Below are 27,629 nucleotides of genomic sequence, written 5' to 3' on the forward strand. Positions count from 1 at the left end.
CCTCGAACTCACAAAGACCCACCTGTCTCTGCCTTCCCGAGTGCTGGGACTGTAACACCACACCTGCTCAGTTTTGAGTTTTCTTGCTGCTTCCTGGTAAAATTGTGCAGTTGGGAAGCTGCCTGTAGGCTTAGGAAATTCCTTTGAGGGACCTCTCTCAGTCACAGTCAAGCCTGTCTGTGGTTGCCACGGACCCGACTCCAAAGTTTCAGAAAGTGTCAACAGCTGTGAATTAGAGTCCCCACCCACGCACAGTAGTTTGGGGAGTTTAGAACTCCCTAAAGATGGACATTTTTGTGAATCTTGTATTATTCCCCTTGGTAGCCACACTCCATTTTTGTTAGTGATGTCACTGTGTAGTAAATATGCAAGTCCAAGTTTATATCTTAATTACTTGCATTCTTTATCCAAATACCAATGCACGTTAAATCGCATCGCTTATCTCTCCCCTACAAAATTTCTAGGTTCTGTCCACGTTTCCTCTTTTAATAAGTGTTCCTTTGGTTAAGCTTTAACTTTATGTCCGGACGACTGCAGCTGGAATTCTAGCCTCTTCTCTGGAATTCCATCTTCAACGTCAGTCTATATCTCAGAGCCCTTCCAGGTGAGCAAGAAACACCATACATGGGGCTGGGGGAGGTGGCTCGGTGAGAAAAGGTTCTCCCGTGTACGCTGGGCAACCTGGGTTTGTTCCCCAGAACCCACAGAAAGGTGGGAGGAAAGACGAGACCCCGTGAAGTTGTCCTGAGCTCACCTATGCGATGGCAGCATGCATGTCTCGCGTATACACCATGCACACGTGGTAAGAAAATGGTGGTAACAATAATGACAGCAGCAGAATAGCACAGACATCTGGCAGCACGCCTCGACCACCGCAACCCAGCTTTCCCTTCCTTCAATAGTTCATGTTACGACCTCCCCAGGGGTCTTTCCTGAGACTCATACTCCAACCAAAGACCATGCATGGAGATAACTTAAGATCCCTGCACAGATGTAGCCCATGGCAGTTCAGTATCCAAGTGGGTTCCATAGTAATAGGAACAGGGACTGCCTCTGACATAATCTGATTGGCCTGCTCTTTGATCACCTCCCCCTGAGGGAGGAGCAGCCTTACCAGGCCACAGAAGATGACAATGCAGCCACTCCTGATGAGACCTAATTGACTAGGATCAGAAGGAAGGAGAGGGGGACCTCCCCTATCAGTGGACTTGGGGAGGGGCATGTGTGGAGAACGGGGAGGAAGGGAGGGATTGGGATGGGAGGAGGGAGGGAACCACAGGGGGGGATACAAAGTGGATAAAGCGTAATTAATAAAGAATAATAAAAAAAAAGACCTCCCCATGTGTGAAGTTTGCACCGTCATGTCATCTGTTTAAATGTGGTTGCGATTAATAACGTTGAGCAGGTGTTTCATAGCTTTATAAATGGCTCCTTTTCTAGTGAGAGGGTTGTGTGTGTGTGAGAGAGAGAAAGAAGGTGAGAGAGAGAGTTGGCTTGTGAAGCCCGGCTACTCTCTAGATGCCAGGTTATCTGAGAGTACATCAGGCCTGCCTTCCAGGGCCGGTTCTTGTTAGCAGTCCTTGTTAGCCACACGCCTCAGCAACAGCTACTCTATTTTATGTTTTTAATAGGTTATCCACACACATAAGACAATTTAAAAAAATCACAAGGGAGCTCAGTGAAAAGCATGTCGCCTGCTGTAATCCCCAGCCACGCAGCTCTTCCAGGAAGTGCCGCTGTCAGCAGTTTTTTGTTGTTCTAAACACATTACATTTTTAATGTGCTACCAGGTGTCTTGTTCCTTAAGGACTAGTAAACCACCCACATGGATAACATCCAAATATTCGTTTTCCCTCCACCCTATTGCCTATCTTTATGGGATTTCGCTTGTGCCTCAATGAATACTGTGGACTAATCAAATCTTCCACTTTCCTTCTTCTTTGGCAGTTGAGCCAAAAGCCAGCAGGAGGGTGAGACAGAAGCCACAGAAGCCACCCAAGCCGAGGGCTTTGTGGGAAAGCAGGACAAGTGAGTCAACCTGTTCCCAGTGCTGTCCCCACCCCCAAAGAGGAGGCACGTCCTTAGCATATGGTGGGAGTGTCTCCAAGAAGGCTGGGAGATTTGCTGGGACCAGAGGGTAAGAACTGGGTCCCGGGGGAGCCCCATCTCCATGAGTGTGGCTACCAGATCCACTCACTTCTGTGCAGCCACAGCTGCCACGGATGCCAGGAGCCCAGGCTTGCTTGCTTTCCCTCCGAAGGCTCCACCAACCCTTTTCACATGGCAGTTGATCCTATTCTTTGGAATGCCCAAGGTGCGAGCCACCATTTCCTGCGAGGAGTTGACCACGGGCCCCAAGAAGGTGAAATAGAACACACATGGTTAGCAAAACGTCCATTTGCCAGAGAGCTTTTTAGTATTTTTCTCACTGCCTGCAGGAAGAATATATTTCTTCACCTATTTTGAGTATCAGCTGCAGAGACTGTACGAATGCCTGCAACATGCCAGCTGAAGGGGTACGTTAGTTTTGCTCTTCAAAATTAGTGAATGACAGACCGTGCCACAAATAGCCACACTGAGCTCCTCATTGCCCTCATCGCCGGTGTCGCAGCCCCTACAGTCCTGCAAAGGGTCCCCGAGCTCTGGGCATTCATGTCTTATAAACGAGAAGGCAGAAGAGACAGGGACGCTATACACTAGGCAAGAGGAAATAGTATATGACTCCACCTAGTTCAGGCTGGCAGAGCTGACCAGCGGGCCACAAGGCATGGAGGTAAATCAGAGCCGGCTACAACTCCAGGGATGGTCTGAAGCGGAAGCAAGTGGACCAGAGGGAAGATGGTGAGAGGCGGCTGCAGGGGGCCCACGCAACAGCACGGCGGGAGGAGTTTGAGGAATGGCAACTCTCATTTTTAAAAACGATGTATACTTCTGCTCAGTTGAGGAAATACGCTTAACTGAGACATCAATCGGGGAATAATTGCTCCTGAGTCAATGGGTAGAACAGTGCGGCTGCCAGCATAGCATGCTACAAAGAGCTCACACAAGAAAGTGGGAGGGTAGCTGGAAAGGAAGACACACACACACACACACACACACACAGGCACAAAAGCATCCTGGGAAGGGAGAGATGGGGCAGGGCTGTACAATCCTGATGGGAAACACAGTTAGTCTCTGTATACTCAGGATAATCTGTCGCTTCTGAAGGGCCACATTGCATTCAAAGATGTAATGTTGGTGTAAGAAAGGTGTAAGAAAGGCTAGATGCTCAGAGAGCAGATACGGGCAGCCGTTAGCTGTGACTGAGCCATTAGCTGTAGATGAGCTAGGACTCGTTTACAAGGCAGTATTCATCAGGGTTAAATTTCCCAAGAGTGGTTATGTTGTAACCATAAAGGAACATGCCCCGCAGGAACACATGGCTATATGTGTGTTTGGCGTAAGCACACATATTTAGCACGTTTCATTTTGAAATTTTTATTTGGAAAAGTTACACTCATTCGGGAAAAGGAGAGACTGGAGAGCGTAGGAAGGTACACGGAGAGTGTTAAGAAACAGACGATGTGCAGGAGGAGGCAGCGAGGACATCCGGAAGGGAGAGACAGGCAGGGTTCAGATTGCGGGAGCAGCAGGGCTGGGGACGGTGGCGGGAACTGAACCGGAGCGCAAGCGGGAAATGCAAGCAATTGTTCTACATGTCTCAGAAGGGGTGATGGAAGCAAGATACTGGGTCAAGCAAATCAGGAGGACACTCCGTTTTAATTATTTTAAGTACGTGAGCGCTCGAGTGTGTGTGTGTGTGTGTGTGTGTGTGTGTGTGTGTGTGTGTGCGCGCGCGCAAGTGTTGGGACTTGAACTTGGGTCCTCTGGAAGAGCAGTGTGTGCTTTTAATGCCGAGTCATCTCTCCAGCTCCCCCCCAAGCTGGGGTGGGGGCTATTTTTAAGAACGGGTATATCTGGCCTGGGGAGATGGCTCTGGTGGGAAAGGGTGTGCAGACACCAGGCTAACCCCTGGAAAGAGCCAGGTGAGGCAGCGTCCAACCGCAGCCCTAGCCCAGAGGACGGAGGCGCACATCCCTGGCGCCTGCTGTTGGGCTGGCACGCCTGGGAGGCACCAGGCCAGTGTGCAGCACCTGAGCAGCAGCACCCGATGCCGACCCCCAGCCTACATGCACACTCTCACGCAAACCTGTGCACCCACAGGGATACACATTCACAAACGCACGCACACGCCCGAAGAGGGCGGACCTGTTTTTATCTCCTGGCCCGAATTAAAGATTAACCTTGTAGACGTAGCAGAGGCAAATGTGGGCTAAGAGCGCAGACCCAAAGCTTTGGGCTGGAGAGGACCATACACGGAGGAGGGGGGCTACGGGAAGATGCAGCTAGACCCCACAGCCCGGTTTATTTCCCAGTGAGACAAGAGGCAGCCATGATTTGAGAGGAAGGGGGTAGACTTCTGCAGACATCTAAAGAGGACCAGTAAAAACGAGGGCTCAGTGTTGCCTCTGACTTGATATTCAAACCTTTGTCTTTTTACTTCTAAGTCAGATAAATGATGGCGGCGTGACAGAACCTACTTGTGTGAATGCTGCATCCTGGCTTGACACATAGATGTCTATCTGTTCATCTTCTCCCTTGGGTACCACGCGTACGCTTTGAGTCTCCATGTAAAAATGTTCCTGGCCTCCAAAGTGTACTTCCCCTTTTGGACACAGGAAACACACACAGCTTTAGAGACACATCACCCACGTACATCTGAAGCAGAGTATGACATGTTTTGCTAAATGTTATCATCTTATTCCAGGTCATGGGAATGGCATTTTGTTTCCTGTCTTAATTTCAAAGAATCACTGCAATTTGACAGAGTTTCCAAAAGCAGCCGTCAATATGCATAATTGGGCAATTACACACAATTTAAAATCTCCTAGGCGCTTGGCTCCATTTCCTTACCTACTTCTGTCAGCATGCTCTTAAGAACTAGAAATTAATTTTTGTTGGCTTGAGCAACTGGGATTTCAGGTAAGAGCGAGAAATGAGACTATCTTTCCTCCGGGTAAATTCATTTCTGTAATGAGGCTGTCCAGGGTAGTTAACGATTTTACCCAGCATCCATAAACCTGTGCTTGAATCCTGACAGCCAGCCAGATGCATTTTCATGAGTTTGTTTGCAAGTGTTAAGCCACAAACCACATCTCTGCTATTCCGTTGGAAGAGGCCTCGCTAGGACCCCACAGTGGTCAAGTGCCTGCCTCACTGGCGTACGTGAAGGTGTAGGCTGGATTCTCAGCATTGTGAACAGCACCGCACCCACAGAACAGCCCAGCCAAGGCAGAGGCCTCAGCTAGAAAGAACAAATGGTGTCTGTGATGAGGGAGGGGAGCAGGGCAGGGTGAGCGGCTCTCCTCCTCCTCTCCTTCCTCCTTCCCTGTCACAGGTATTAAAAAAATAAAGCTGAGGGTCAGGAAAGATGGCTCAGTGGGAGAAAGCCAACTCCTGAAAGTTGTTCACTGAGCTCAACATGTGTGTACTTAGCCTGTGCGTGTACACACACACACCCCAAATCGATAAATGCAAAAAAAATTTAATTCAGTTTGGTTTGCAGAAGGTATATGGAGTGTTCATGATCCACAGATAACAACTTTTAAGCTGATCTGGATTTCTAGGCCGTGTTCTCTGGTTTTTATTGACTGCTGTGGCTGAGAATTACAGGTAAACATCCTGAAATCACTACGTTCACCTGAGTTCACTTCTCTGGGAAATAACTGTAATGAGTCCCCCCCTTTGCTTCTCACAATCTCCCTGGCTCCCCCCACTTTTGTCACATGTCTGTTGACTGTAACTTTTATTGTAATATTGTTACGTTGAAATAAATTTCAGCCCCAGGACGCCTCCATACTTGCAATAATGAACTTTACGCTAATTAATGATGTAAATGAAATGAAAAAGTCAACTAGGAGTGTAACAGGCCAGCTTCAGCTATTGGTCCAGTGGTGGAGCGTCAGCCAGTTACAAGCCAGCAAATGACCAGTTCCTGCGGCTCACTTCCCTTCTGCCTATGAACCTTCCTGACCGCACTGTGGTAGGGCCTGCTGTCAGTTCCTCACATGCCTTTTCCCTCAGTTTAACTCTTAACTTTAACTTTCCTGAAGTTTTTCTTCCCACAGGACCAATTTTGACTTTAACAATGGGTTTGGGTCGCTTTGCCTGGAGGCCCTGCCAACCCCTGTGGAAATGGAATAAATTCGGATTTTAAGTGGATTTATATATATATATATTTTAGTTCCTTTAGAGATTGACCTGCTTTTTATGGATTCTCCCAAAGCTGCTCTCCAGCACCTGAATTCTTATCTATTAATGAATTCCACCTCATTTTTGCAGGAAGTGCCCATCAAGGCCTGCTGGCTCCCTGGATCCCTCATCTGTCTGCCCACAAACATGTCCACCATGATGCAAATGATATCCCTTCTCCCCTGGACAACACATCTTTAATTTCAGAGACTTCTTAGACACTTCTTTGCTGCCCACACCTAGTCAGTGACTAAGCTTTCTCTTACATTCTCCCATGGTCTCAGTGATATCTCAGTTACCCAGGACACTGTAATCTGATCAGGCTTCCGATGGACCCTTTCTTCCCATTTTAATCCAAATTCTCCTGTCAGGTGCTCTAAATGGCAATGGAGTTACTGTCACTGTCCTGGTCAGAATACCAAGTGTTTCCTATTGTCTGTAAAGTACAGGCTTTTTATTTTCTTTTCCTCTCTCTCTCCTCTCTCTCTTTCTTTACTATGGGTCAAGCCCTTTCATATATTTCCCTGTCTTTTCTGAGTCTCATATTCTGGGCTGTCCCCCTCATTATTCTCTTCAAGAGTTAAGGTTCACTAAGTTCATCCAGGCCCTGGGCGTGCTACGCAAGCCCTACCCCTGAGCCACGTCCTCCTGCCCTTTGCTTTTGAAAGAGCTTTCACTATGCCCCATATCCCAGGCTGCCCTCAAACTCACGTTCTTCCTGCCTCAGCACGCGGAATGCTGGGATACACCACCAAGCTTCACTTCCACTTTAAAGAAGACACAGCAACAACAAATACAAACTCCCACGGTAGAAAGAAAGAGACTTTAAGAATTCACCTTGGAAGGGGCCGGGTGGCCTTGGCGAGCGCCCTTAATCCCAGCGCTTGAGAGGCAGAGGCAGGCAATCTCTGTGCGTTTGAGGCCAGACATAGCTCCATAGTGAGACCCTGTCTCAACTATCTCCCTGCAGCCCCTCCCCCCACCAAAAAAATTCACCTTCGAGGATCTGATCAACACAGTTAAATGCCAATTGGACATCCCCTTGTTCTAGCTTTTTCTCAGGTCCAATAAATGATTCATGTTGCAGCGCGTCCTGTGGGGGTAACAAATGAGGAGAGATATTATTCATGACGCTCAGTTTGTCCGTGGGGCGTGCTGTACACTGAAACCCATACGTAAGGTCGTCATCAAATTCAAAACTCCCTAGGGCAGCACTTGTTCTAAACATGGCGTCTTCATGCCTTGGCGAGTCTGAGGACACCTTGGATCCTATCTTCTGAGCTGGCACATTTTGGAAGACGTGATTCTGGTGTCATGGAGCCCATTATGTAACTCTGCCTGTCAGTCTTCCCTGAATTCAGGACACCTGTGCCCCTTAATCCTCAGAAGAAACCCATTATAAGGCTTAACGCTAGATTAGCCTAAACCCTTACACTAGCTTTAGCATTCTTGCCACCCTCCGTTCACAGCTAGGTGAGTTGATGAGGATGAAAAAGAAAATGATTTCAATAGCCAGCACCACACAGACGTTTATCCTCTGGTCCTTAACTCACCCAAGTTCGTCTCAAAATCACACCTGCTTGTATTCTTGCTTTTTTATTTTGTGAATGGCTTACTGTTTTTTTTTTTTTTCAAAGCTCTATTTTAAACTTCTTAAAAAAAAATTAACTAGTACATTCCAGTGTTTTCAGAGTGAGACAGCATCTGCATAGATTGGTGCAGTGTGGGTGTGGTAGTGGGGGTGTGTGCCCCAAAGATGAGCACTGCTGTTAGTTTTTTATATATTCTCCTAGATAGATGCAAACACAAATACACGAAAGCCCTTGAGCTTAACATCCTCGTTAGGTACACTTGTGCCTTCCATTTATCAGTACCATTCAGAGATCTTTCCGTACCCGTGAACAGAGAATGAGCTCAATAAAAAAGTCCACACAACTCCACAGAGTGTGTGTGTGTGTGTGTGTGTGTGTGTGTGTGTGTGTGTGTTCAACAAGGTTGAACTCGGGGCCTCCCACATGTGAGGTAAGCACTCCATCACTGAACCACAAATCAAGACCTAGTCCCATTATACAAGGGAACATGCAATTGGGGTTTTACTATTGCCAACAGTGGTGCAGAGCTGAGTCCAGGAACAGATTCCGGTATCGGCTTCCTGGTGAAGGATTTAGTCGCTTAGTGTTTTCATAAACACTGCTAAATGTTTCCTCATGCAGATTATTGTTGTGTTTCGCATTCCTTCCAGGAAGATAAGAAAATATCTGCTTCCCTACAGATCACCAGCTCAGTGTTGTGAAACTTTGGTATTTTTGCTGAAAATGGCAGTTTGTTGTAACTTAAATTCCTCCTGTTATTAATAGGATCATACATTGGCCATTTGCAATTTCTTCTTGCAGTCAATGTATTTGTATCCTTTGTTCAGTTTCCCTATTTGTTCTTTTTTTTTTTTTTCCATTTCTAAGAACTCTATACAATAAGGGAACATGTCAGTTTCCTATCATGTGGCTTACAGATGTTTCCCAGTTGTTGCCTGTCTTCTGTTCCAAGCACATATTTCTTTGTGCTCAAGTATTCTCACTCCACACTGCTAATCAGTCAATCTCTTATGGAATTTACAAGTCCAGTGATACTCAGGAAGGTTATGAAGGCGTCCACCTGTGCTTTCTTTTCCTGCTGCTTGGATTTTGCTTTTGACTTCTTCACTAGTGCTTAATCTTCCTTATCTTGGTCTGTTCTGATGCAATGAGCCAGTGTGGTAAGGTTAATACTGTTCATCCCTCACTTTTCCTTAGCCCTTGACCTCCAGTGTACATGACTCCACTATATAGATCTGTGGACAAATCTTCATGGGCCTTTAGTGAAGAGAGAAAGAGTGCTCAGCTGTCTGTCTGGTAAGCCAGAAAATGCCTTCTTTCTCCAGTAGAACTGCCACAAAATGCAACAAGGAATGGCTGCAGTTTGCCTTGCAATCTAGAGAAAAGTGAAGAAAAGCCGGGCCAAGAAAGAACCCTCTCTACATGTAGGGGGTTGGGCCAGTCCCATGGAAGGCAATAGAAAACTTGAAGGTGGTTTAAAGCCCAGGTAACTGGAGCCCAGGGCCGATGCTGAGAGAAATAAATTCCAAGTTTACAAATCTTCAAATCAACCTAAGAGTCAAAGGGTGAAGTTTCTAATATCCAAATGTCAAGCTTGGAAATTGGGAAAACCAGAAAGATTTGTCTCAGGTGTTCCCAGGGCAGGTGTCACAGGAAGGGGTCTGTAGTGGGATTAGAGGACCCATTTCCAGCAGGAACTATCTGATGCGAAAAGGAAAGGAGCCAGAAAATTCCAGGAAAACCCAAACCAAACCAAACCAATCCAAAACAAAACATTTTTTTTTTCTGCCGTGTGTTATCGCCAGAGTATGTGACCACTGCCATAGAGTTAAGGAAAGTCACCAGGACTGCTTAGCGACACCTAGCAACACTCCTTGAAACTCTCAGCAAAGACTCACTGCGCCAAGCCACCCGAAGACCGACAGAGCAGTCACTGAAGTTACCTGAACGGTCACAATCGTGGGCTCCAAATCTTCATAGACAATCTGCACTTTTTTGGAGGCCTGCTTGGCATGAGCGTAAGAGTCAGCAGCCACCGCACAGATGATCTGACCCACACAGATCACCTGAGGAGAGGGAGGAGAGCAAAGGACACACACAGAGAGAATGAAAGCTGGACCCCCACCTCCAAGGCCCTTGTCAACGGGGGGGGGCTGGTAGGGGGAGGGTAGCACAGAGCACCCCCCCTTGGCAGGCTGCCACTAGCAATGAGCCCCAGAAAGCCTCCGAGCCTCCACGTCCTCGTCTTATAAGAGATGCGAGCCAGTTTACCTGGTTCCCGCTACCTCAAGTCAGTTACAAAACAAGGCTTAGTACGGACGGGTCCTCAGGAAGAGTGCACGCTCATGTACATCAAGCCCCTGTGTCCACTTGCCATTACCGTTGATGTGCCATGAGAGGCTTAGGCACCATCGTCACACTACCTCATCCTGTGCATACAGGCACTCTTCTTCTCTGCCATTGTCACCAGGAACATCTTGAGCCGTTATCACATCAAACACCCCAGGTGATGCCAAGGCCTCGGAGGCATCAAGGGAGCTGGGAAGGAGAGAAAATCACAGTGTGTCACCCGGAGGGTGGGGGTGGGGTAGGGGACACGAGGACCTCATCCACGTGAAGATGGAGATACTGAGGAACATCAGCAGGCAAGCCCGCAATGTGGAGGTGTTAACGTTGGAGGAGGGAGGCTCCACTGGGTCCACCGGGCACAGACTAGCCTCGCCTTCCAGGGTGAGTCCGTGCTTGCTTCCCTCTGCTAGTGCTCAGGTGAGGCCTGGGACCCTTTGATGGTAGACATCAAAACAGAGAGAGAAGCATTGCTTTGGGGATCGCACTAAGCAGGAAAGTTGTTCTCGACACAGTACTTTCTCAGCTAACAATGGCCAGTTCTTCAGGTAAAAGCTGCTCTTTCGGCAGGGGCCTCCTTGTCTGCACTCCCAAGCTCACTGTTTCCCACTGCCTTGTATTGTCAAGATACGTGCTCGGACTGTGTTTTCAGTATGTGGAGTAGGATCAATTGCTAACAGGCAACCACATCTCTAAGTGCCCTCTGGGGATGCCAAGGCTCCCAACTCCATCATCACGGCTTACATGATTCTAGCATGTGGCCTGGTGCTGGTTACCACAGCTAGGAAGAGCTCCTCTGCCAAGGGAGACATATCATCACAAAATACTGCCTCCCCCGTGGCGTGTTTGATGCCAGACTGATGCATGATGGGACGCCCGACGGGGTCTCGAAGAGGCTGCTGGGAGTCTACATCCTGTGTTAAGAGAGCAGAGCACAGACAAAATAAGTAAGCAAGACTATTCATGGGCCAGGAGGATCTGCCAGGAAGTGGCTTCTTTTCCCATTCTCTCGAGGCAAGCTTTCTAAAGTAGCTTAGTTCAGCTGAAAGTGGGTTTTTCTTCTTTCCCGTTGCTTATCTGCAGGAAACAGAAAAGGTACTCACAAGTAGGAAAGATGAGACAGGTGGGTCCTTGACTTGAACAAAAATAGATTTTATGACAGGTAGCATCTAGGAGACCTCTTTTCTGAGGAACCTTGTATGTTTTGTAAAGCAGACCACATGGGAGGCCACTGAAGGTAAGGTCGTCAATTATTGGTGGGTTCGTGGGCTCTAGGTGGGTGGGAGTCAGGAGACAGGAGTTCTAGCGAGTCTTAGCCGGGAGTTCTTAAATGTTTAAGTTTTGGAGGTTGTAGCTTCAAACCTTCAAAGTGTGAAATCAGAGCTATGATTTTTAGGTGAGATGACATTTTGAACTTGCAAACTGAGGTGTACGTTGTAAAACGATGTGTGTGGTACACGTATGTGCACACGTGTGTGTTTACCTGCGCGTGTGTGCCTGTGAAGGGCAGAGGTTGACGCCTAGTGCGTTCCTTCACTACTCCCCATCTTATTTTTGAGGCAAGGTCTCTCAATGAACCCGCAGCTTGCTGTTTTGGCTAGACTGGCTGGCTGGCCGGCCAGCATGGGGACACGCGGGGTCTGGTTTGGTTTCCCAGGAGAGAGTCAAATCGTTTGTTCCCCGTAGGAAAAAACAATCTCAAAGGTTACAGGGTTTTCTCTGCAAGGTGTTTTCTGGTTTTGCATCTAAGTCAGTCATATTTCACCAGTCTTTGGGGGAGGGAGGGTCTCCAAACTCAGTCCCTTTCACTTTTATTCATTGATTGTGTTTATTGGTCTCCTCATTAATGAGTTAAGGAAATGTCTGATATATGCTTTAGATTTGTACGAAAATCAAGTTTTGAATACTCTAGGGTGCATTTACAGTGGATTTTTGTGTTAGGCCTGGAAGATTTTTTGATAATCTTCTTTGCATTCTTTTGTGTTTGTCAATTTTTCATTAAAGAGCATATTTTCTCTAATAAGAAATAAAAATGTGTGCATGTGCGTATATGTGTGTGTGTGTACAGCCTTAATTTTTTGTTCACACTTTCTCGAACCCTCTCCCCAGCAAAGGACATATCAAGACTTCCAAAGGCAGCTCGTAGTTGACAGGACAGACATATGTAACATGCTTTATCATGTTCCTCTCTATAACTTGGTTATCAATTATTCCCCCCCTAAGCTCATGTGTTAAAGGACTGGGGACCAGCCTGGACTGACACTGGGAAGAGGAGTTAGATCACTGGGGACCACGTCCTTGAAGAATGTATCAGACTGTGGCTCTACTTCCCCTTCATATTTATTTCCTGCCTGCCACGACGTAAGCGTCTTGGCTCTACAACACACTGTCCTCTGTGGCATTCTGCCTCAACCAGCTCATAGGTGCAAATGCCTGAAAGTCCCTGAAACCGTGAGCCAAATAAGCCTTTGCTCTTTTCAAGCTGAATTATCTCCGGTATTTTGTCCTCGTTGGCTACGAAGCTAACATATCCCTGAGAGCTAATCTACGTTATTAGTTAGGTATGGAGATCTCCATCATGACAGTCAGCTGAGCCGAGCCCAGGGTAGACTTCTTTAATGAGAGCAGAGGGCAAGGCCTGGGTCACCAACACCTTTGTCGATGGGAACAGGAGTCTGAGTTCCATGTGAGTGACTAGAAAGGTCAGGAGGGCTGTAGTCTAAGCTGGGGCAGGGCCTTTTGGAGATACAATGGTTTGGAGACCACCCGAAGTCCTGCGAGTAATCTATGCCCTGTACAGTAATCCAATACATTCATAGTCTCACCAACCTGAACTTGGGGAGGGCATGAAATGAATAGCCACGGCAGGGAGGCCTCTGCTGCCCCCTGCTGCTGAGCTCCCAGAGAGAGCCCCTCCCCCACTGCCTTTCCAAACAGGATGGTTCTGTTTCAGTAACTTTTATTAGATGACAGGCTGTGTTTGGAGAAAAATACTTCAAGTCCAATGACACCTGGGCACTATCAAAATTTTAAATTATCCCTATCTGATAGAATGAAACCTTATCTCTCTGTCGTCTTAAAATAAACGGCATTTTAAAATTCTGAGTGAGGCTCTGTGTGTTTTAATGTTCTAAGTTCATTTTCCCCTCAGTGACCCGCCAATCCTTTATAGCTGTTGTAAAAGGTTTTGTTATTTTTTTTTTTTCTGTGAATGTTTCTTATTGTTCATGCATTCTCTTTTATATAGTTGGATCTGTCAGGCTTTTTTCCGTCTGGGTTTCAGGTCATGTTTGGAGGACTCAGACTTAAAAAGAATCTGCACATATTTTAACCTAGTAATTTCATGCTGCTGATTTTAATGTTTAAAATATTAATGAATCTGAAATTTACATTCACTGTAAGGTGGGAAATGTGGCCTTGTTTTTTTGTTTTTAAACTGGCTTTCATAGATAGCTCTACCTAAACCCTCCATTTCATTGTTTATTTGAAATGTGCTTTTGCTTCTCACGATGACCCACGATCTGGTCTGTTTCTAGACTCTGTGCTGCTTTATTGCTCTTTCAGTTACCGCTGAATCCTGCCACGATTATGATGTTTAATCATACCATGCTGTATGTTTAACTCCTAGAGCTACAGATTCCATCTCAGAGCTGAGGAGGGTTGGGTACACCCCTCCTTACTGGTTTTTATAAATGCCTTAGCTCTAGATCAACCTTAAAATAAAAATTTCCGAAACTCTTGTCAGTATATTGGTTGGGAATATATTTAATACATACGGTACTTAGGAGAAATTGCTGTCTTTATATACACTTTTTTCTTAGCTTTGAACTACATTCTTTTTACTCCAATATGCTTTCTTTGAAAGTTTACCAGCAATTTTATAAGATTATTTTACACAAGCACTGTATATTTCTTCCTGGTTTTATTTCTAGGAATTTGTTTTGTTTGTTTTGTTTTGTTTGTTTGTTTGTTTTGCTGTCCTTAGTAGGACCTGCCATTCCACTGCATTTTCTAACTGGCTATTGCTTATGAATATTTTCCCACAGTGGGACCTCTGCCAAGACCACCGTAGCAACTTGAAATTCAGAGCAAAACCAGGTCAAAAGTCAGTTGCAGCCCCTTTTGGTGGTTGTGTTCATTCCAAAAAATGTACTAACCTTAAATGACTGCACCCCATGAGGCATGGTCAAAGGAAAGTCTTCCAGGTCGTGGCAGAGGTTCTTGGAGATGTCACAGTCTCCACAGGGTTCCTGGAATAAAGGGGTGTCGTTTATTTAATGGAAAGTACATCCTGGGAAGATTTAGTTGAGGTAAAGGATTTTAAATGTCTGCTGCTTCGTGGTCTGCTGATTTGTTTTTGTTGCTTTGGGAAAGTTGGAGTTAACTTAAGGAGAGCTTTGAGTTTCATTCAGTATGGTCCTCAGAAATGTAGCTTACAAGCCGAACTACGGTGAGGTCAGGACATGGGTGCTCCCTTTAGCTTCCCAGCAGCTGGAGAAGCATCTAGAACAAATTCTCTTTCCCAGCACGTCCTAAAGACAAACTTTACCCTCATCTTTAACTGCTTCAACACATCTAAGTAAAATTTGTAGAGGAAACTTGTGGTAAGTGTTCTTCGGTAGTCCACCATTCCTCCGGGGGCTGATGCCGGCAGGGAGATTTCTTCTAGAACCATCCCGCAAGCTTCCTTCAACATCTCTTCATCCCAATGCCTAAACACACAGAAAGGAACGCAACCAGTTGAGTACGGGCAAGGCCAAATAAGCATCTAACACATCCCCAAAATAAATCTGAAATATAAGCAAAGTTTTCTCAAATTAATTTTCTCACCCAGGACTACCCTAACACACACCAACATCTTTGGGCATGCTGTGCTTCTGGTGCTAACACCAAAGTGCTACATGCCATAGAGGGAAGGCACAGCCCCTCCCTTCCCTTTGACAATGGTGTCAGTTGCCAGTACTCAGATGACAGAAGACATGTTTGGTGAGAGGAAAAGTTGGCGAATCACCTCCCGATCAGCTGCTGGCAGGATTTATTTGCACTGACTACGGTGGCCCCGATTCCTCCATACAAGATGCTCAAGTCTTTAATGGTGCTTGTGTTGTTTTTGAAAACAACTCTCATCCCAGCATTCACGACTGCAAAGGCATTTTGCTGGCGTGGGGCCTGCCTGAAGGCTGATAAGAACTCCCACTGGAAAAAGAGAAGAATGTTTGTTTGTTTGTTTTTTAATTTGGAAATGTTTCAAATCTATAGCTGTCTTAAGAGGAAGAACCCTAAATAACTAGATAGCCCCCTCAGTCTAAGTTGAAATGAATCACCGGCACCCTGGCGCTGCGTCACTAAACGTTTCTATATGTAACTCCTAAAACACAAAGGTCTCCTCCAGAGCTCCAGGCCAGCAGGGTTATTAACAGCAAGCCTTATTAGCCGGTCACCATAGTCCCATTTACGCATGCGCCGGGTCGGGCCCCACCCCCTGCCCTTGGTCCTCGAGGGTGGTGTTTGACAGCTCTCTCGGTTTCTTTATTCTGTGAGAGTTTTCCGCTTTGTCCTCATAAACCGTTTAGGTTGGCCTTTGTGGGGGTGACAGGAGCACAGCACGGATGATGCCGTACAGGATGTGCCCTTTTTCTTCACCCTACGCGCTACAGGCACCCTCACAGAAACCCTCACACAAGCCCCGGAGCGGACTCCGGGCTTGGAACGGCGCGTCTCCTCTCATCTGGAGTGGTAGCCTCTTTGACGTTAGCACTTTGGGATCTGCTGATCAATCGGCCACAGCAAATCCTTAATTTTATTGTTCTGGTGTATTCCGCTACGTCGCTGAACTTTAGCTAATGCTGTAATCTGAATGGCAGAGAGAAGATATCTCCTCGTGTTTTCGGTAAATGGAAGTGGCTATCAGTCTGTCCGTGGTATTCCCTCTGCTCAGAAGCCTCTCAATACATGCTGGGGGACACTGCCAACAGCATGAGGATGTTTCGCAGTCGCCACTGCTCTTCATTCTTTTGGTTGAACTGATCTCAAAAACAATACGTGAGGTATAATAGTAACAGCCGCATTTGCCCAAGCTTCTGGACAGCTAGCAGATACTGTTTTTGAACAAAAAGTGAGCCAAAGCTGTACTTCTCCATAACAACCACGCGAAAGCCTGGTAGGCTGAGAACACCTTCTTATAACCAGAGCTCCCTGCTGCCTCATACACTTCTCCGTAATTATCATTAATTTAAAGAAAACATTAACTTGGTAGAGCAAAGCCAAAACGATGTTAAAATGATTCTTTGTTCTACTTAGCTCTTCTGAGGTTGGTGGTGACTTGGGGTCCTGCCTCCACCAACCTTTCACCACAAATCTTGGTTGAAATGATAAAAGCTTCCTTGGGGTACAATCTCCTCCCCTGTACATTAAGTATATTGGTTCTTTTTACCAAAATGCTTTGTGGATCCAAGTGTCCTGAGCCTTCATGTTGCTGAAGAAGGGTAGGGAAATAGTACAATGTCCTGACGCTGCTGAAGGAGCTGGCTATATTTATTTATACCCGCGCATGCATAAAGTCTTTACTACAAATTCCATGTTTCTCTGCGCCATGGCTAACCCAAGACAAAAAGAAACAAATATCCCATGATGCCAGTGGATATGTAAGCCTGTGACCTCATACCTTCCTGGAGAGGGGCATGAAAACTGAGATGAGCACTTGGTCAGGCTTCAGGCTTGCGTCTGGTAGTCCGGCAAGAAAACGGTCATTCAGAGGAATTTGCTGTATTCCTTCTGTCAGGGGAAAAACATTTTTATCAAAGGTCTATACCACTGTAACTCTTTTATTGACTCCGGTGGTAGTCTTCTTCTAAAAACAAGTTCCAAAATGGAGATTGAATGAACAAATAGCTACCTGTAACATCATGGCGACCCCAAGACCTGAGTCTCATCTGGGAAAGATGGCCTTCTCCCTATAGTAGCAGGGTCATGCCGTGTGTACGAAACTCTCTGCCTGGCTTGCAGTGTACGACAAACAGAGCAGAACCCCCTGAATCAGTGTGCATATGTGGTCACAGTGCCAGACGATGTGTGCGGAGTGGGCAGAGCATGCATGAATGAGAGACAGCGAGGACCTCAAGTGTCTGAGGGGATATAGTAAGCCTGGGGACCGTGGGGACGTGACTTGTAAGGACACTGACGCTGATGGGAGAAATATGGATGATGGCAGCCATGAGCGCCAACCCGCGAAACAACCATACACTCATGCGGTTATTTCAAATCCACATCCTAAAAACACAGACCCAGAAATAAACATTATACCTCTAGAGAGAAAACCTCCTAGCGAAGGTGACATACTTATTTCCTTGTGGCATTTTGGGAACTCTTTGGGGAGGTCGTCTTTCTGAGCCTGGGTGAGGATGAACCTCTGTCCTTTGAAGGTGGGTTTGTTCTGGGCTCAGAGGTAACAGCCATTCAGGAGCCAGACGGATGGAAAGGATGTTGGGTCAAATTAATGGATACACTTTTTAGTCAAAAGTCAAGTGAAAATGCATTGATTTTTCTCACAGAATTTGTAAGCCAGGAAGAATTTTCTTTGGCCCCTTTCCTCACCACACGGGGTCTAGTTCCCTGTCCTGTCCTGCTGGAACCTCCCATTTCAAATAAGTTTTTTTTTTTGACAAGGTTAGCATAAATGAAGGTTTGTTTAATAGCCCTTGACATCTGAAGGGTAAATATATAATCCTTACAGATCCTTTCCTGTGGATTCTGCTATAGAATCTTCTATTAAAAAAAATCCATGAGGGGCTCGTGGTCCAACTCAATGGTACAGTGTTTGCCTAGCATACTCAGGGCTCTGAGTTTGCTCCAACACACACACACACACATGCACACACACACACACGCATGCACACACATAGTACATGCAATATTGTGAACCAGTAAGAAATACATATTTGGCTTCTGCCCTGGTCCCTGATATTGAACTAACTCTTGTAGGCAGTAGAGCTACAAGGAGGCTGTCTTGCTTTGATGCTTGGTTTTTGCTGTCTGTTGATACACTCTTAGACCCGTGTGGTGTTCTGAGAGATAAGAACATCTGACAGCTTCTACACTCTCTGGGGTTTCCTGCCTAAGGGAAGCATCTTCGTCATTAATGAAGTGCCTCTTAGTGGGCACTTGAATGGCCTCAGGATGGGAGCAGGTTGCCAGGGAAACCAGCCATGTGGTCAGAGGGTTGATACATTAGCTAAGACCAGTGGCATCCTCAACCATGCCTACCGTGAGGTTCTAAAGCCTGGGTCCAGAGGACGGAACGTGTGGAGGTGACTAGAGGCTTGGAGGCTTGGAGGTGACTTAGACACACTGTGTCCTTTCCCCCATGCTTTGCCCTGTGGGTGCTTCACCTTCACCCAGTGCTCAGCAGTAACATTTGCAATATCCCACGTCATGAATGGGCACACACGATATAAAGCGTCTGCCTGGGTTTCGGGAGCCCATGTAGCAAAATAATAGAACCAACAGGTAGGACTGAGAAAACCCTGATTTTGGTCAGAAGTTCATGGCTGGGGATCCAAGGTGGGGACAGCCTTGCGGTCCGACCCCTCAGCATGTAGAATGTGATGCTGTGTCTTGGAAGAGTCAGACTCAAGCTAGCTTCAGTTACAGCCTGCTGGGGAACTGCATGATGTGTGACCCCTGGCCATGTCTGGGGTCAAAGGCGTTCTTCGTCTAGTGGTGCCTGAGAGTTAAAAGGAAATGTTTGCTTTTTTCCTTAAAGTACTAGAGTTTAGCTTTAGGGGAAGTAAATGGTTCCTTTAGGGCCTAAATATATAAGCAGGACAAGGGGAGCCACATACAAGGGAGCTGAGAGAGCCTCCATGAGAACACACTCTGAGGTACGCCATTTCAGCCTCTGTAACGTGAGCCAGCCGCAGCGCTTTTGATGGTGATCTATGTCTTGGTGACTTGTGTGTGTGTGTGTGTGTGACAAACTATCTAGACAAAAGCTACTTGAGAAAGAGGTTATTTCGGCTGGCAGTTCAAAGCCCAGTTTCTTGTACTGGGGAAGCCAGGGTGGCAGGAATCTGACACAGCTGATCTCACTGTCTGTAATCAGCCAGCAGGGGGCAGTGTGCGCCCGCCCAGCTAGTGTCCTCTTTCAGCCACAGGACCCATGTCCAAGGGATGGTGCGTTGGGGGGCGGTGTGTGTGTGTGTGTGTGTGTGTGTGTGTGTGTGTGTGTGTGATCCCATCCCAATTAACGTGAGACAACAACTCCCAGGCATGCCCAGCTGTTGATCTACTCTTGATAATCCCATACAGGCGTTCCGAAAGGTCGTTCTCTTCCCGATCATAGGTCCTACCAGGCTGACCATCAATGTAAATACCCAACACAATCAGATAAGTGGAGATGGGTTTACTGACGATTCCCAGTTTCTTGAAGTGTGTCGTTTTGCTCACTCTCTTTCTGATGTGCACACTTCTACATCTTTCCACAGCAAAATGAAACATCAGATCTACTTTGAATGTCGCAAACAATGAACTCCAGTCACCCCACATCTCTTTGCTTAGTGGTTGGGAAACTGTCATCTGGCCCTAGCAGGCAGCTCAGTAACTCACCTGTTGAAGCAACATTGAGGATGCACTTCCCTACACCCAAAACAGGGTTAAGGTCAGAGGTCGGCAGCCTGCTGATGATATGACCACCTAAGGACTAAAAGAAAGATCGATAAGCAACCCAGGGCTTTTGTTGTGAGTGATGAATTACACTGAGCATGACATTTCCTTTCAGGGTAATCCAGCAATTAGAATAGAACATGGCAGCATGCTACAGGTTTTCTTGCAAATTCTGAAATGTTCACAGCAATCGCTTATTCTCTTATTTTAATTATTTACAACCAAGGAAAGTAGGAAAACAATGCAAAACCACCTGAATTAGGAGGCAGGTCAAGTGTGGTTTATGGATGAGGACATTATTCTGCGGTTGTGTGTGTGTAGCTTGCGTGATAGCAGACAAGAAATGGTTAAACAAAGCCACACAGATTGCTTATTAAGTAAGAGGGAATGATGGGGCTATGAGTGTGGGGCCAGAGAAAGCAGCAAGGGGTATTTGGAGTGATGAAGTTGCTGAGTCTCTTTGGGGGCTTTTAAAGAAGGAACCTTCTGGACTGGATAGACAATCCTCAACAGATAACTGCAGGCAGTATCCAAGTCATTGTAACAATCCAGGAAGATGTCATCCCTGCACATCAACCAGGTCATTTAAGTGGCTTATTCCACAGGGATCTACAAGTAGGATAGCCTTTCATTCATGTCACATGGGAAGGAAACACCAATGGAAACTGCTGGAAACAGAGATGCTCTCTTTCCTCCTTAAAGAGTCCCTGCCCAGAGGAAGTCCCAGAGAACCTACAGCCATATTCCTGATCTGCTGCCCAGCCAGGGTCCTCAGATGCTTCAGGAGAGCGCAGTACATCTGTGTCCTCTCCTTGGGGAGCCTGGAGACCACATCAGCCAAGATGTCCTTCACCTGGCTCAGGCTGAGGCCGGCGCCCAGTATCAGCCCTGAAAGCAAGGCGCCTTTGTTAATATTCTGTAAGCTTGGATATGAAGGGTAAGTGAAGGAAAGACAGACAGAGTTGATTATGATGCTGTCTTTCTCACTCATAAACATTCCATGTGCTCATTAGGCCATCTTATAAATACAAAGGAGAAACAAGAGCAAAAATAATGCATGATCGCTGAAAGGGAACCCAAACCAGCAGAGCAGCTCACTGTTCTGTGCTATCAGGTCAGCCCATGCTCCTTTCCTCCCACCATCCCTCCCCTGGGGCTAGGTGGCCTTCTGCTGCCTTCCCCCTGACTCTCTGTTCCAGCACCAGGCACTGTTTTCTGTCTCTGTTGTATGTGCACTTCCCACCTTCTCGACCAGTTGCCTCCCGCCTACCTTTCGATCTCAGGTCTGACTTCCAAAGTTGCAGTTTGGTTAGACTGCCCTGTTACCTGCCTCTGTAACATCACTCATCTCTCCTGGGCAGCACTGGTCATAGCTGTGATCTTTCATGGAGTTTGTGTGACATCTTTCTCTAGCATCTGAGGATAAGCTGAAGGCTTGCTTCAGACCACTGTATCTCTGATGCCATGCATAACACTTGTTTCCTTGGTAACTTCAAACCCTTCCATTTAAAAGTTCAACTTGAAATTCCATTCCTTTGTCAACATGTGTCACACATGGCATATGTGTGAACATATGTACACATGTAGAGGCCCAGGTAGATTTTAGCAATGTCTTCCAACAGCCTTCCTCCTCCTTATTCATTGAAGTAGGATCTCTCAATCAAACCCAGAGCTTGCTGATATGGACAGTCCTGATAACCAACTTGCTCTGGGGATCCTCTGTCTCTGCCTTCCAAAACTGGAATTTCAGGCAGGCCATTGCATCCACTCAGCATTTATGTTTCTGGGAATCCAAGCTCTGGTCCTCAGGCTTGTGTGGCAAGTGTTCCAGCCACTGAGACATCTCCCCAGGCCTGCTTTTCTCATTCCTGTTATTCACTACTAAACTTCTATCTGATCTGTGATCAGTGTTCTACCATCCTCTAGTTGAACCATTTTCCTAAAAGGCACTATGAATAAATTCTGACCTGCTTCATCCATTAAGCAACTATTTCTGAGCACCTACTGTGTGCGGTATCCTAGGGTAAAAAAAAAATACAGATAAGGTCTCCGCTTAAGTCATTGTTCAGTAGGGAAAATATAACTAGATAAGCAATAAACTGTGTGATTTCAGCTATGTAAGTATTAGGAAAATGTGTTTGAAGGCAGCTCCTGGTACCATTTCTGGGCCGCCTGAAGCGTCACCCCACCAGCAGCCGCGCTTAGAAAATCTTGTCAGGAAACCAGAAACATTCAGCCAGTGCATCTCTATTTCCGCACATTACATCCTGTTTCACTCTAGAATCATGGACTTTCTGTAGAAAAAGTACAATTTGTAACCACTTACATTTCAAAGAACACAAGTTTTTAGACATTGCTTTATCAGCATACGCTCAGCAGGGGGAGCTTGTGATTTAGTTTTTGGCAAGTTGCCCTAAAAGGGCTCATGGAGAGAAGAGCCTGCCTGAGCAGGCTCCTGCCTAACAAGGCTTGCTTGCCTCATTTGGGAAAGGAAGGCTTGCTTCAGTTGATGTCAACAGGAATGGCTGATGATTCATCTCAGGTCAGAATTCCCTTCTGCAAGGTTGTTTGTGCAACTGGTTAACTTAGAACAAACAGCTCAGCTCAAACAGTCAAAGACTCGTCTGGAAGCTTCTAGTCAAACAGTCCAAAGATTCACCTAGAATGACAGCACCTGTCTACCTGTCCAAGGCTTTTCATCCCAGACTGAGAACTCAGGGTATCAACTTCCTTGACCTGCCTTCATTTGGCTGTGATTACTCATTGATCTCTGCCACTGGTGATTACAAATCAGGGGTTTATTTACAACTCGGTGGATGTTGAAAGAGCGCTCACTACATGAGGATCCATTTCTTGGCCAGAGGAAGACTGACAGAAAGAATTAAGTTCTCTGAGTCAGAGCTGTGACATGACTCAGCAGCCCTGAAACCATTGGTAAAGACAGCAACGCCGACGGACAGAGTGTGTGTGCCTGTGTGTTGTCCACAGTTTTCCGGATACCCCAAGGATGAGGCCTGCCTGGAACAGTAGGTTAGGTAGGAGTTTCCCCCAGCACAACTCGTGCTTTTCTGAACTAGCTGCTTCTACAAGATGAAAAGCAACGTGTGTGTGTGAGAGACAGAGACAGAGAGAAAGAGAGAGATAGAGAAGCACTCTGTAGCCCAGGCTGTCCTGGAAGTCACCATGTAATAGCCTAGGCTGGCCTCGAATTCATGGAAACCCTCCTACTTCAGTCTCTCAGATGCTGAGATTACAGATGTGAGCTACCAAGCCTAGCTCAAAAGCAACATTAAAAAATAGGGACTGCCTCTGACATAAACTCAATGGCTGACTCTTTGATCACCTCCCCTAAGGGGGGGGGGGTGCAGCCTTACCAGGCTACAGAGGAAGAGAATGCGACCAGTCCGGATGAGATATGATAATCTAGGATCAGATGGGAGGAGGACCTCCCCTATCAGTGGACCGGGGGAGGAGCATGGGAGAAGATGAAGGAGGGAGAGTGGGATTGGGAGGGCATGAGGGAGGGGGCTACAGTTGGGATACAAGGTGAATAAACTGCAATTAATAAAAAAAAATTAATTAAAAAGTATCATTTCCCTCCTTAAACATATTTGTTAATAGAAAATACACAAGGTATTGAGAAGAGCAAGGACACATAGGATTCTCAGTCTATTACTTGTAACTTTGTATCTGGCTTTATATTAACTGGTAGCAGCGCTTAAATGCTTATTTACCTTTGTATTTTTCCTTCCTTAGAAAATTCAAGATTCTTTTTTAATTAAAGCTTAAACTATCACAATCTGAAAATAGCACCATTTTGAAGGCATCTCTGAGCGGAGGAAGATGATTCTACTGAAGATAAAATATGAATGACAAATGGCACAGGCATTACATCATCATCCAATGATTTCCTCTGCTCATGGAATTAGCGCCCTGGGAAGAAACTATGTCTTTCTCTGGGGACTTGATTGGCCGGCTCGCAGCTTTGAGCATGGAGAGACCCAATGACTTGAAAAACTGATTGAAAAACGAGTGTTTGGAAACAGTCTTAATCTACTCTTCACAGACTCGCATTTACCTAAAGAACTGAGTGCTATGCTGTGAGAGAGAAACATGGAGCTTCTCCTGGTTGGAGAACTGTGGGGTGTTCTCTGGAATCCGTTTTGTGGCAATGGAGGAAGGAGAACTGAGGGCACCTGCCTGGGGAAACGCTGTGTCCCACCTAACAGAGACCAGGGCAGCCATTTCCTCAGCCGCCACAGTGAAGATGCCAGCAAAGGCCCTCTTCAAGGAGCGGGGACCTTGGACAGAGCAGGGTGAACTTGAGCCAAACAACAGATATTAGTGGAGCCCCAGTTCTCTGCAGAAAACGTTGCCTCTCAAGACAGGATGTGCAAACTCTTTTTCTGGACTTTCTAGATTGAGGAGATATTCTTTACAAAGGGTCAGTCATGGCCCAGCACTGTGGTGCCAAGAATGACTTCCCAGCGTGTTGTGAGCCTGTGATTTCCTTAGTGTCAAACAACCTTTACTTCCCCCAGCCACCTGCAGCACACGGACCTTGTTAGAGTTAACGAGAACACACCTTCCTTCGTATTTGTCACTGCGAATAACTCCAAGATCCTTGCAGGAGAGATAATAATTGGATAAGAAACTTCTTTGAACTTCATTTCAATCCCTAAAAGAGAAGAATTATCATAAGTGGGAATGCTGGGCCTGGTGACCTATAATCCCAGTGGCTTAAGAGGCAGGCAACTCACTCATCTAGCCTCTGTACCAAAAATTTAAAAAGGGAAGGGGCTGAGGACAGCTCAGTAGTAGCGCGCTTGTCTAAAATGGGTGCTAACTCAGGTTCCATCATGGATGGAGGAGGAGGAGGAGGAGGAGGAGGAGGAGGAATACACCAGCTAGATTTCATTTTGCAAATAAAACTATGACCTAAAATTCCCTGAAGGGCTGGAGAGATGGCTCAGCAGTCAAGAGCACTGTCTGTTCTTCCAAAGGCCATGGTTCAATTCCCAGTACCCACACGGCAGCTTACCAACTGCCAGCTAACTCCAGATCCAGGGGATCCAACACCCTTCCACAGACATAAATAAAGGCAAAACAGCAATTCACATTAAATAAATAAATAAATAAAACCCGCTGAAATGAAACTATGGTGAAAGAAGCCCATTTCCCTTTTCAGTGGTCCTTAATCAGGCTGAGACTGGCAATCCATAGATTCCATCCTCTGTAACCCACTAAGGGAAAGGTCTGGTTTACTATTTATTGGTTCTAGGGCAAAAAAAAAAAAAAAAAAAAAAAGAAAAAAGAAATTCTTAACCTCCCCCAGTCTAATCCATTCGATAGTTGGGATGGAAGCCTAAAGCACAGCGTGAGTGGGGGAAGGTAGCTGGGCACCAAGCTGCCCACCAGCCCAGCACAAGGAAGACACCCCATGATCGGGTGAATCTGCTGTGTGAGCCAATGCTATGGCTTTCTCCACTTTGCTGGGTCTCAGGACAGAAAGGAGGAACTAGGTCTCACTACCCACCAAGAGAGGTGTTGCCTATCACGAGCGGAGCGCCGGGGTACTTCATTTTCAGTTCCAGAAGGTCTGTTAGGGTTCCCGGGGCAATCCAGGTAGTCCTCTCCCCGTGAAAAGTCAGAGTTCTGTTTTGGGGATCCTCTGCCATCCTCTGTAGTGTTTAAATTCAGACAATGATGATGTCAGTGACAAACTGCGCAGGTATGGATAACAAAACAAAGACAAGTATTTTATGCCTTAATTCATAATCCTATTAATTCATTTGAGTATTTCCCTCATCTCTTATAGATTTTTAAAAAAAGTGAAGTGGATTTTAATGAAGTCTTAAGTTAAAAACAAACAAGGCTCATATGTACATACAAGGACAAGAGCTGGGGTATCTTATGTCAAATTCACAGCCAAAGACCTACCTGTAGACTGGACTGCAAATGGTGATAGAATTATCAGCAGGTAGTCAAACACGTGTGGACTGCGGGCTACATGCTCTTGCCAGGCAGAGAAACATGCTACATATACCAGGAGGCAGGAGATCCAGGTTCTAATCCCAGCCAGGCTACTAAGTATCCATATCACTTCAGAAAAACTTTGGACCCTCTCTAACTTCTGGTTTGATGTGTGTAAAAATTAAAGATGATATATGAATGCCATTTGGCTCTCAGTGGCCACTGAAATATGGGGGAAAGCTGGGTGTCTTGCTGAATAGCTCCCCCACCTCCCCAAGCAACCACAAACCAGTTAAAAACATAGAAGGTCAAGCCCATTCTATGTTTATGGTTTCCTAAGCAAGACTCAGGGCTTCAAAGTGACCGGTGGTTCTTTCTCAGTTGTTAATGGGCAGAATTTCTTTAGGTTTTTCTCCCATCAATTCTTCTAAAACAAACGGCTATGATAGGTAGCAATACATTAACACGAACGAGTATCAAATACATATTCATGAGGGTAATTTCATGCTTAGTCAAGCAGACTTTTAATTTTACTTTTCTTCCCTCCTCTTCTCTAGTGGACCTTCTGTGCCCTCTGTTTGATATGCTCGTATTTTCTGTCTAAAGTCGTTCCCATCCTACTAAGTCAAATCACATTTGGCATTATTTTGCAGGGTGCAGGAAAGGATAAACAAACGTGGTAACTGCTCATCTGATTTTACCAAAGTAAAGAATGCAATGAGGGTCAAATCAGAGACATGGCCTGGTCAAAGTGACACAGGTGCTTAATGGGGAGCATGAATGAACCCCAGGGCACTGGGCTCCTTGCCTGGTGCCTTGTGAAACTGAAGTTGAGGACCTTTGGAAGAAGCTTCAACAGTCCCTGCCAGTTAATATTAAATGAGGCAACCATTTCTCCAGCAGGAATAGAATTGCTTAATTTGTTTCAAATGAACTTTGATGATATCCTTGCAATATTTTATGAAAACACTGTTGCTCTTTTGCAGGAGTGTTTATGGGGCAGATCTTTCAATATAATTTCCATGTCTTCATAGATCATCTCACTGAATAATTTTGTCACACAGAAATGCTGGCAAAAGGCTGCTGGAAGCAAGCTGTCACTAAAGGCAGATTGGTTAAACGAAGACTTCTTTATCGCTGTAAATGTTATATGTGTCTGCGTCGAGGGGGGAAAGATGATGGGCAGGAGGGTTTCTGGGAATGTGAGAAAACCCTGATTGCTAAATGTTTCATGTGCTCCCATGAGGCAGAAAGAACCAGCACTTCTCAGAGTAGAGCGCAGGCGCTTCTGGGAAGTCTCCCAGAACACATTTCAGGGGTTCCAAAGTCAAAACAATTTTGTAATATAATGAATACAATGATTGTGATTGCCTTCTTCCCTTCACATGGTCTCAGGAGTGAATAGTGGTGTGTTAAAACGCTCCTGTGGTGTGTTTGTATTCTCACACCTGTCCACAGCCTGCAGCCGTATGCAAACCCAACTTTTTCCCCTTAAGCCAGAGTTAAAGAGATGTGCAAAACCTCTGAACAGTGTCACTCCATTGTTTCTGAATTTTCTTTGGGGGAAAAATGTTTTTCATGAGTAATGTTTTATTTATCCTAAAAAGTTTACTCTTGGGGCTGGAAGGATGGCTCAGTGGTTTAGACCACTTGCTGCTCTTGCAAAGGGCAAGGGTTTGGTTCCCAGCACCCACATGGCGGCTCACAAGCATCCATCATTCCGAGTTCTAGAAGATCTGACGCCCTCTTCTGGCCCCTATGGGAACT

General features: G+C 46.1%; 1 protein-coding gene across 5 annotated transcripts in view; it reads right to left on the minus strand.

Annotated features, from left to right (window-relative positions):
* Positions 1-27,629, minus strand: part of LOC129683724 (aldehyde oxidase 3) — an 82,271-nt gene that overhangs the window by 33,486 nt on the left and 21,156 nt on the right. For all 5 annotated transcript variants that reach the window (XM_055616619.1, XM_055616617.1, XM_055616620.1 and 2 more), the window contains 14 exons: positions 25,426-25,570; positions 24,475-24,567; positions 20,626-20,777; positions 19,833-19,926; positions 16,894-17,003; positions 15,241-15,425; positions 14,779-14,941; positions 14,387-14,479; positions 10,974-11,143; positions 10,307-10,421; positions 9,827-9,949; positions 7,288-7,384; positions 4,581-4,705; positions 2,198-2,331 (listed from right to left, as the gene is read on the minus strand). In XM_055616619.1, the coding sequence (XP_055472594.1) occupies positions 2,198-2,331; positions 4,581-4,705; positions 7,288-7,384; positions 9,827-9,949; positions 10,307-10,421; positions 10,974-11,143; positions 14,387-14,479; positions 14,779-14,941; positions 15,241-15,425; positions 16,894-17,003; positions 19,833-19,926; positions 20,626-20,777; positions 24,475-24,567; positions 25,426-25,570 (1,799 nt within the window). The remainder of the gene's footprint in view (positions 1-2,197; positions 2,332-4,580; positions 4,706-7,287; positions 7,385-9,826; positions 9,950-10,306; positions 10,422-10,973; positions 11,144-14,386; positions 14,480-14,778; positions 14,942-15,240; positions 15,426-16,893; positions 17,004-19,832; positions 19,927-20,625; positions 20,778-24,474; positions 24,568-25,425; positions 25,571-27,629) is intronic.

The sequence above is a fragment of the Psammomys obesus genome, unplaced genomic scaffold (genome assembly GCF_907164565.1).
Source record: "Psammomys obesus unplaced genomic scaffold, mPsaObe1.curated_primary_1811, whole genome shotgun sequence".
Lineage (NCBI taxonomy): Eukaryota > Metazoa > Chordata > Mammalia > Rodentia > Muridae > Psammomys > Psammomys obesus.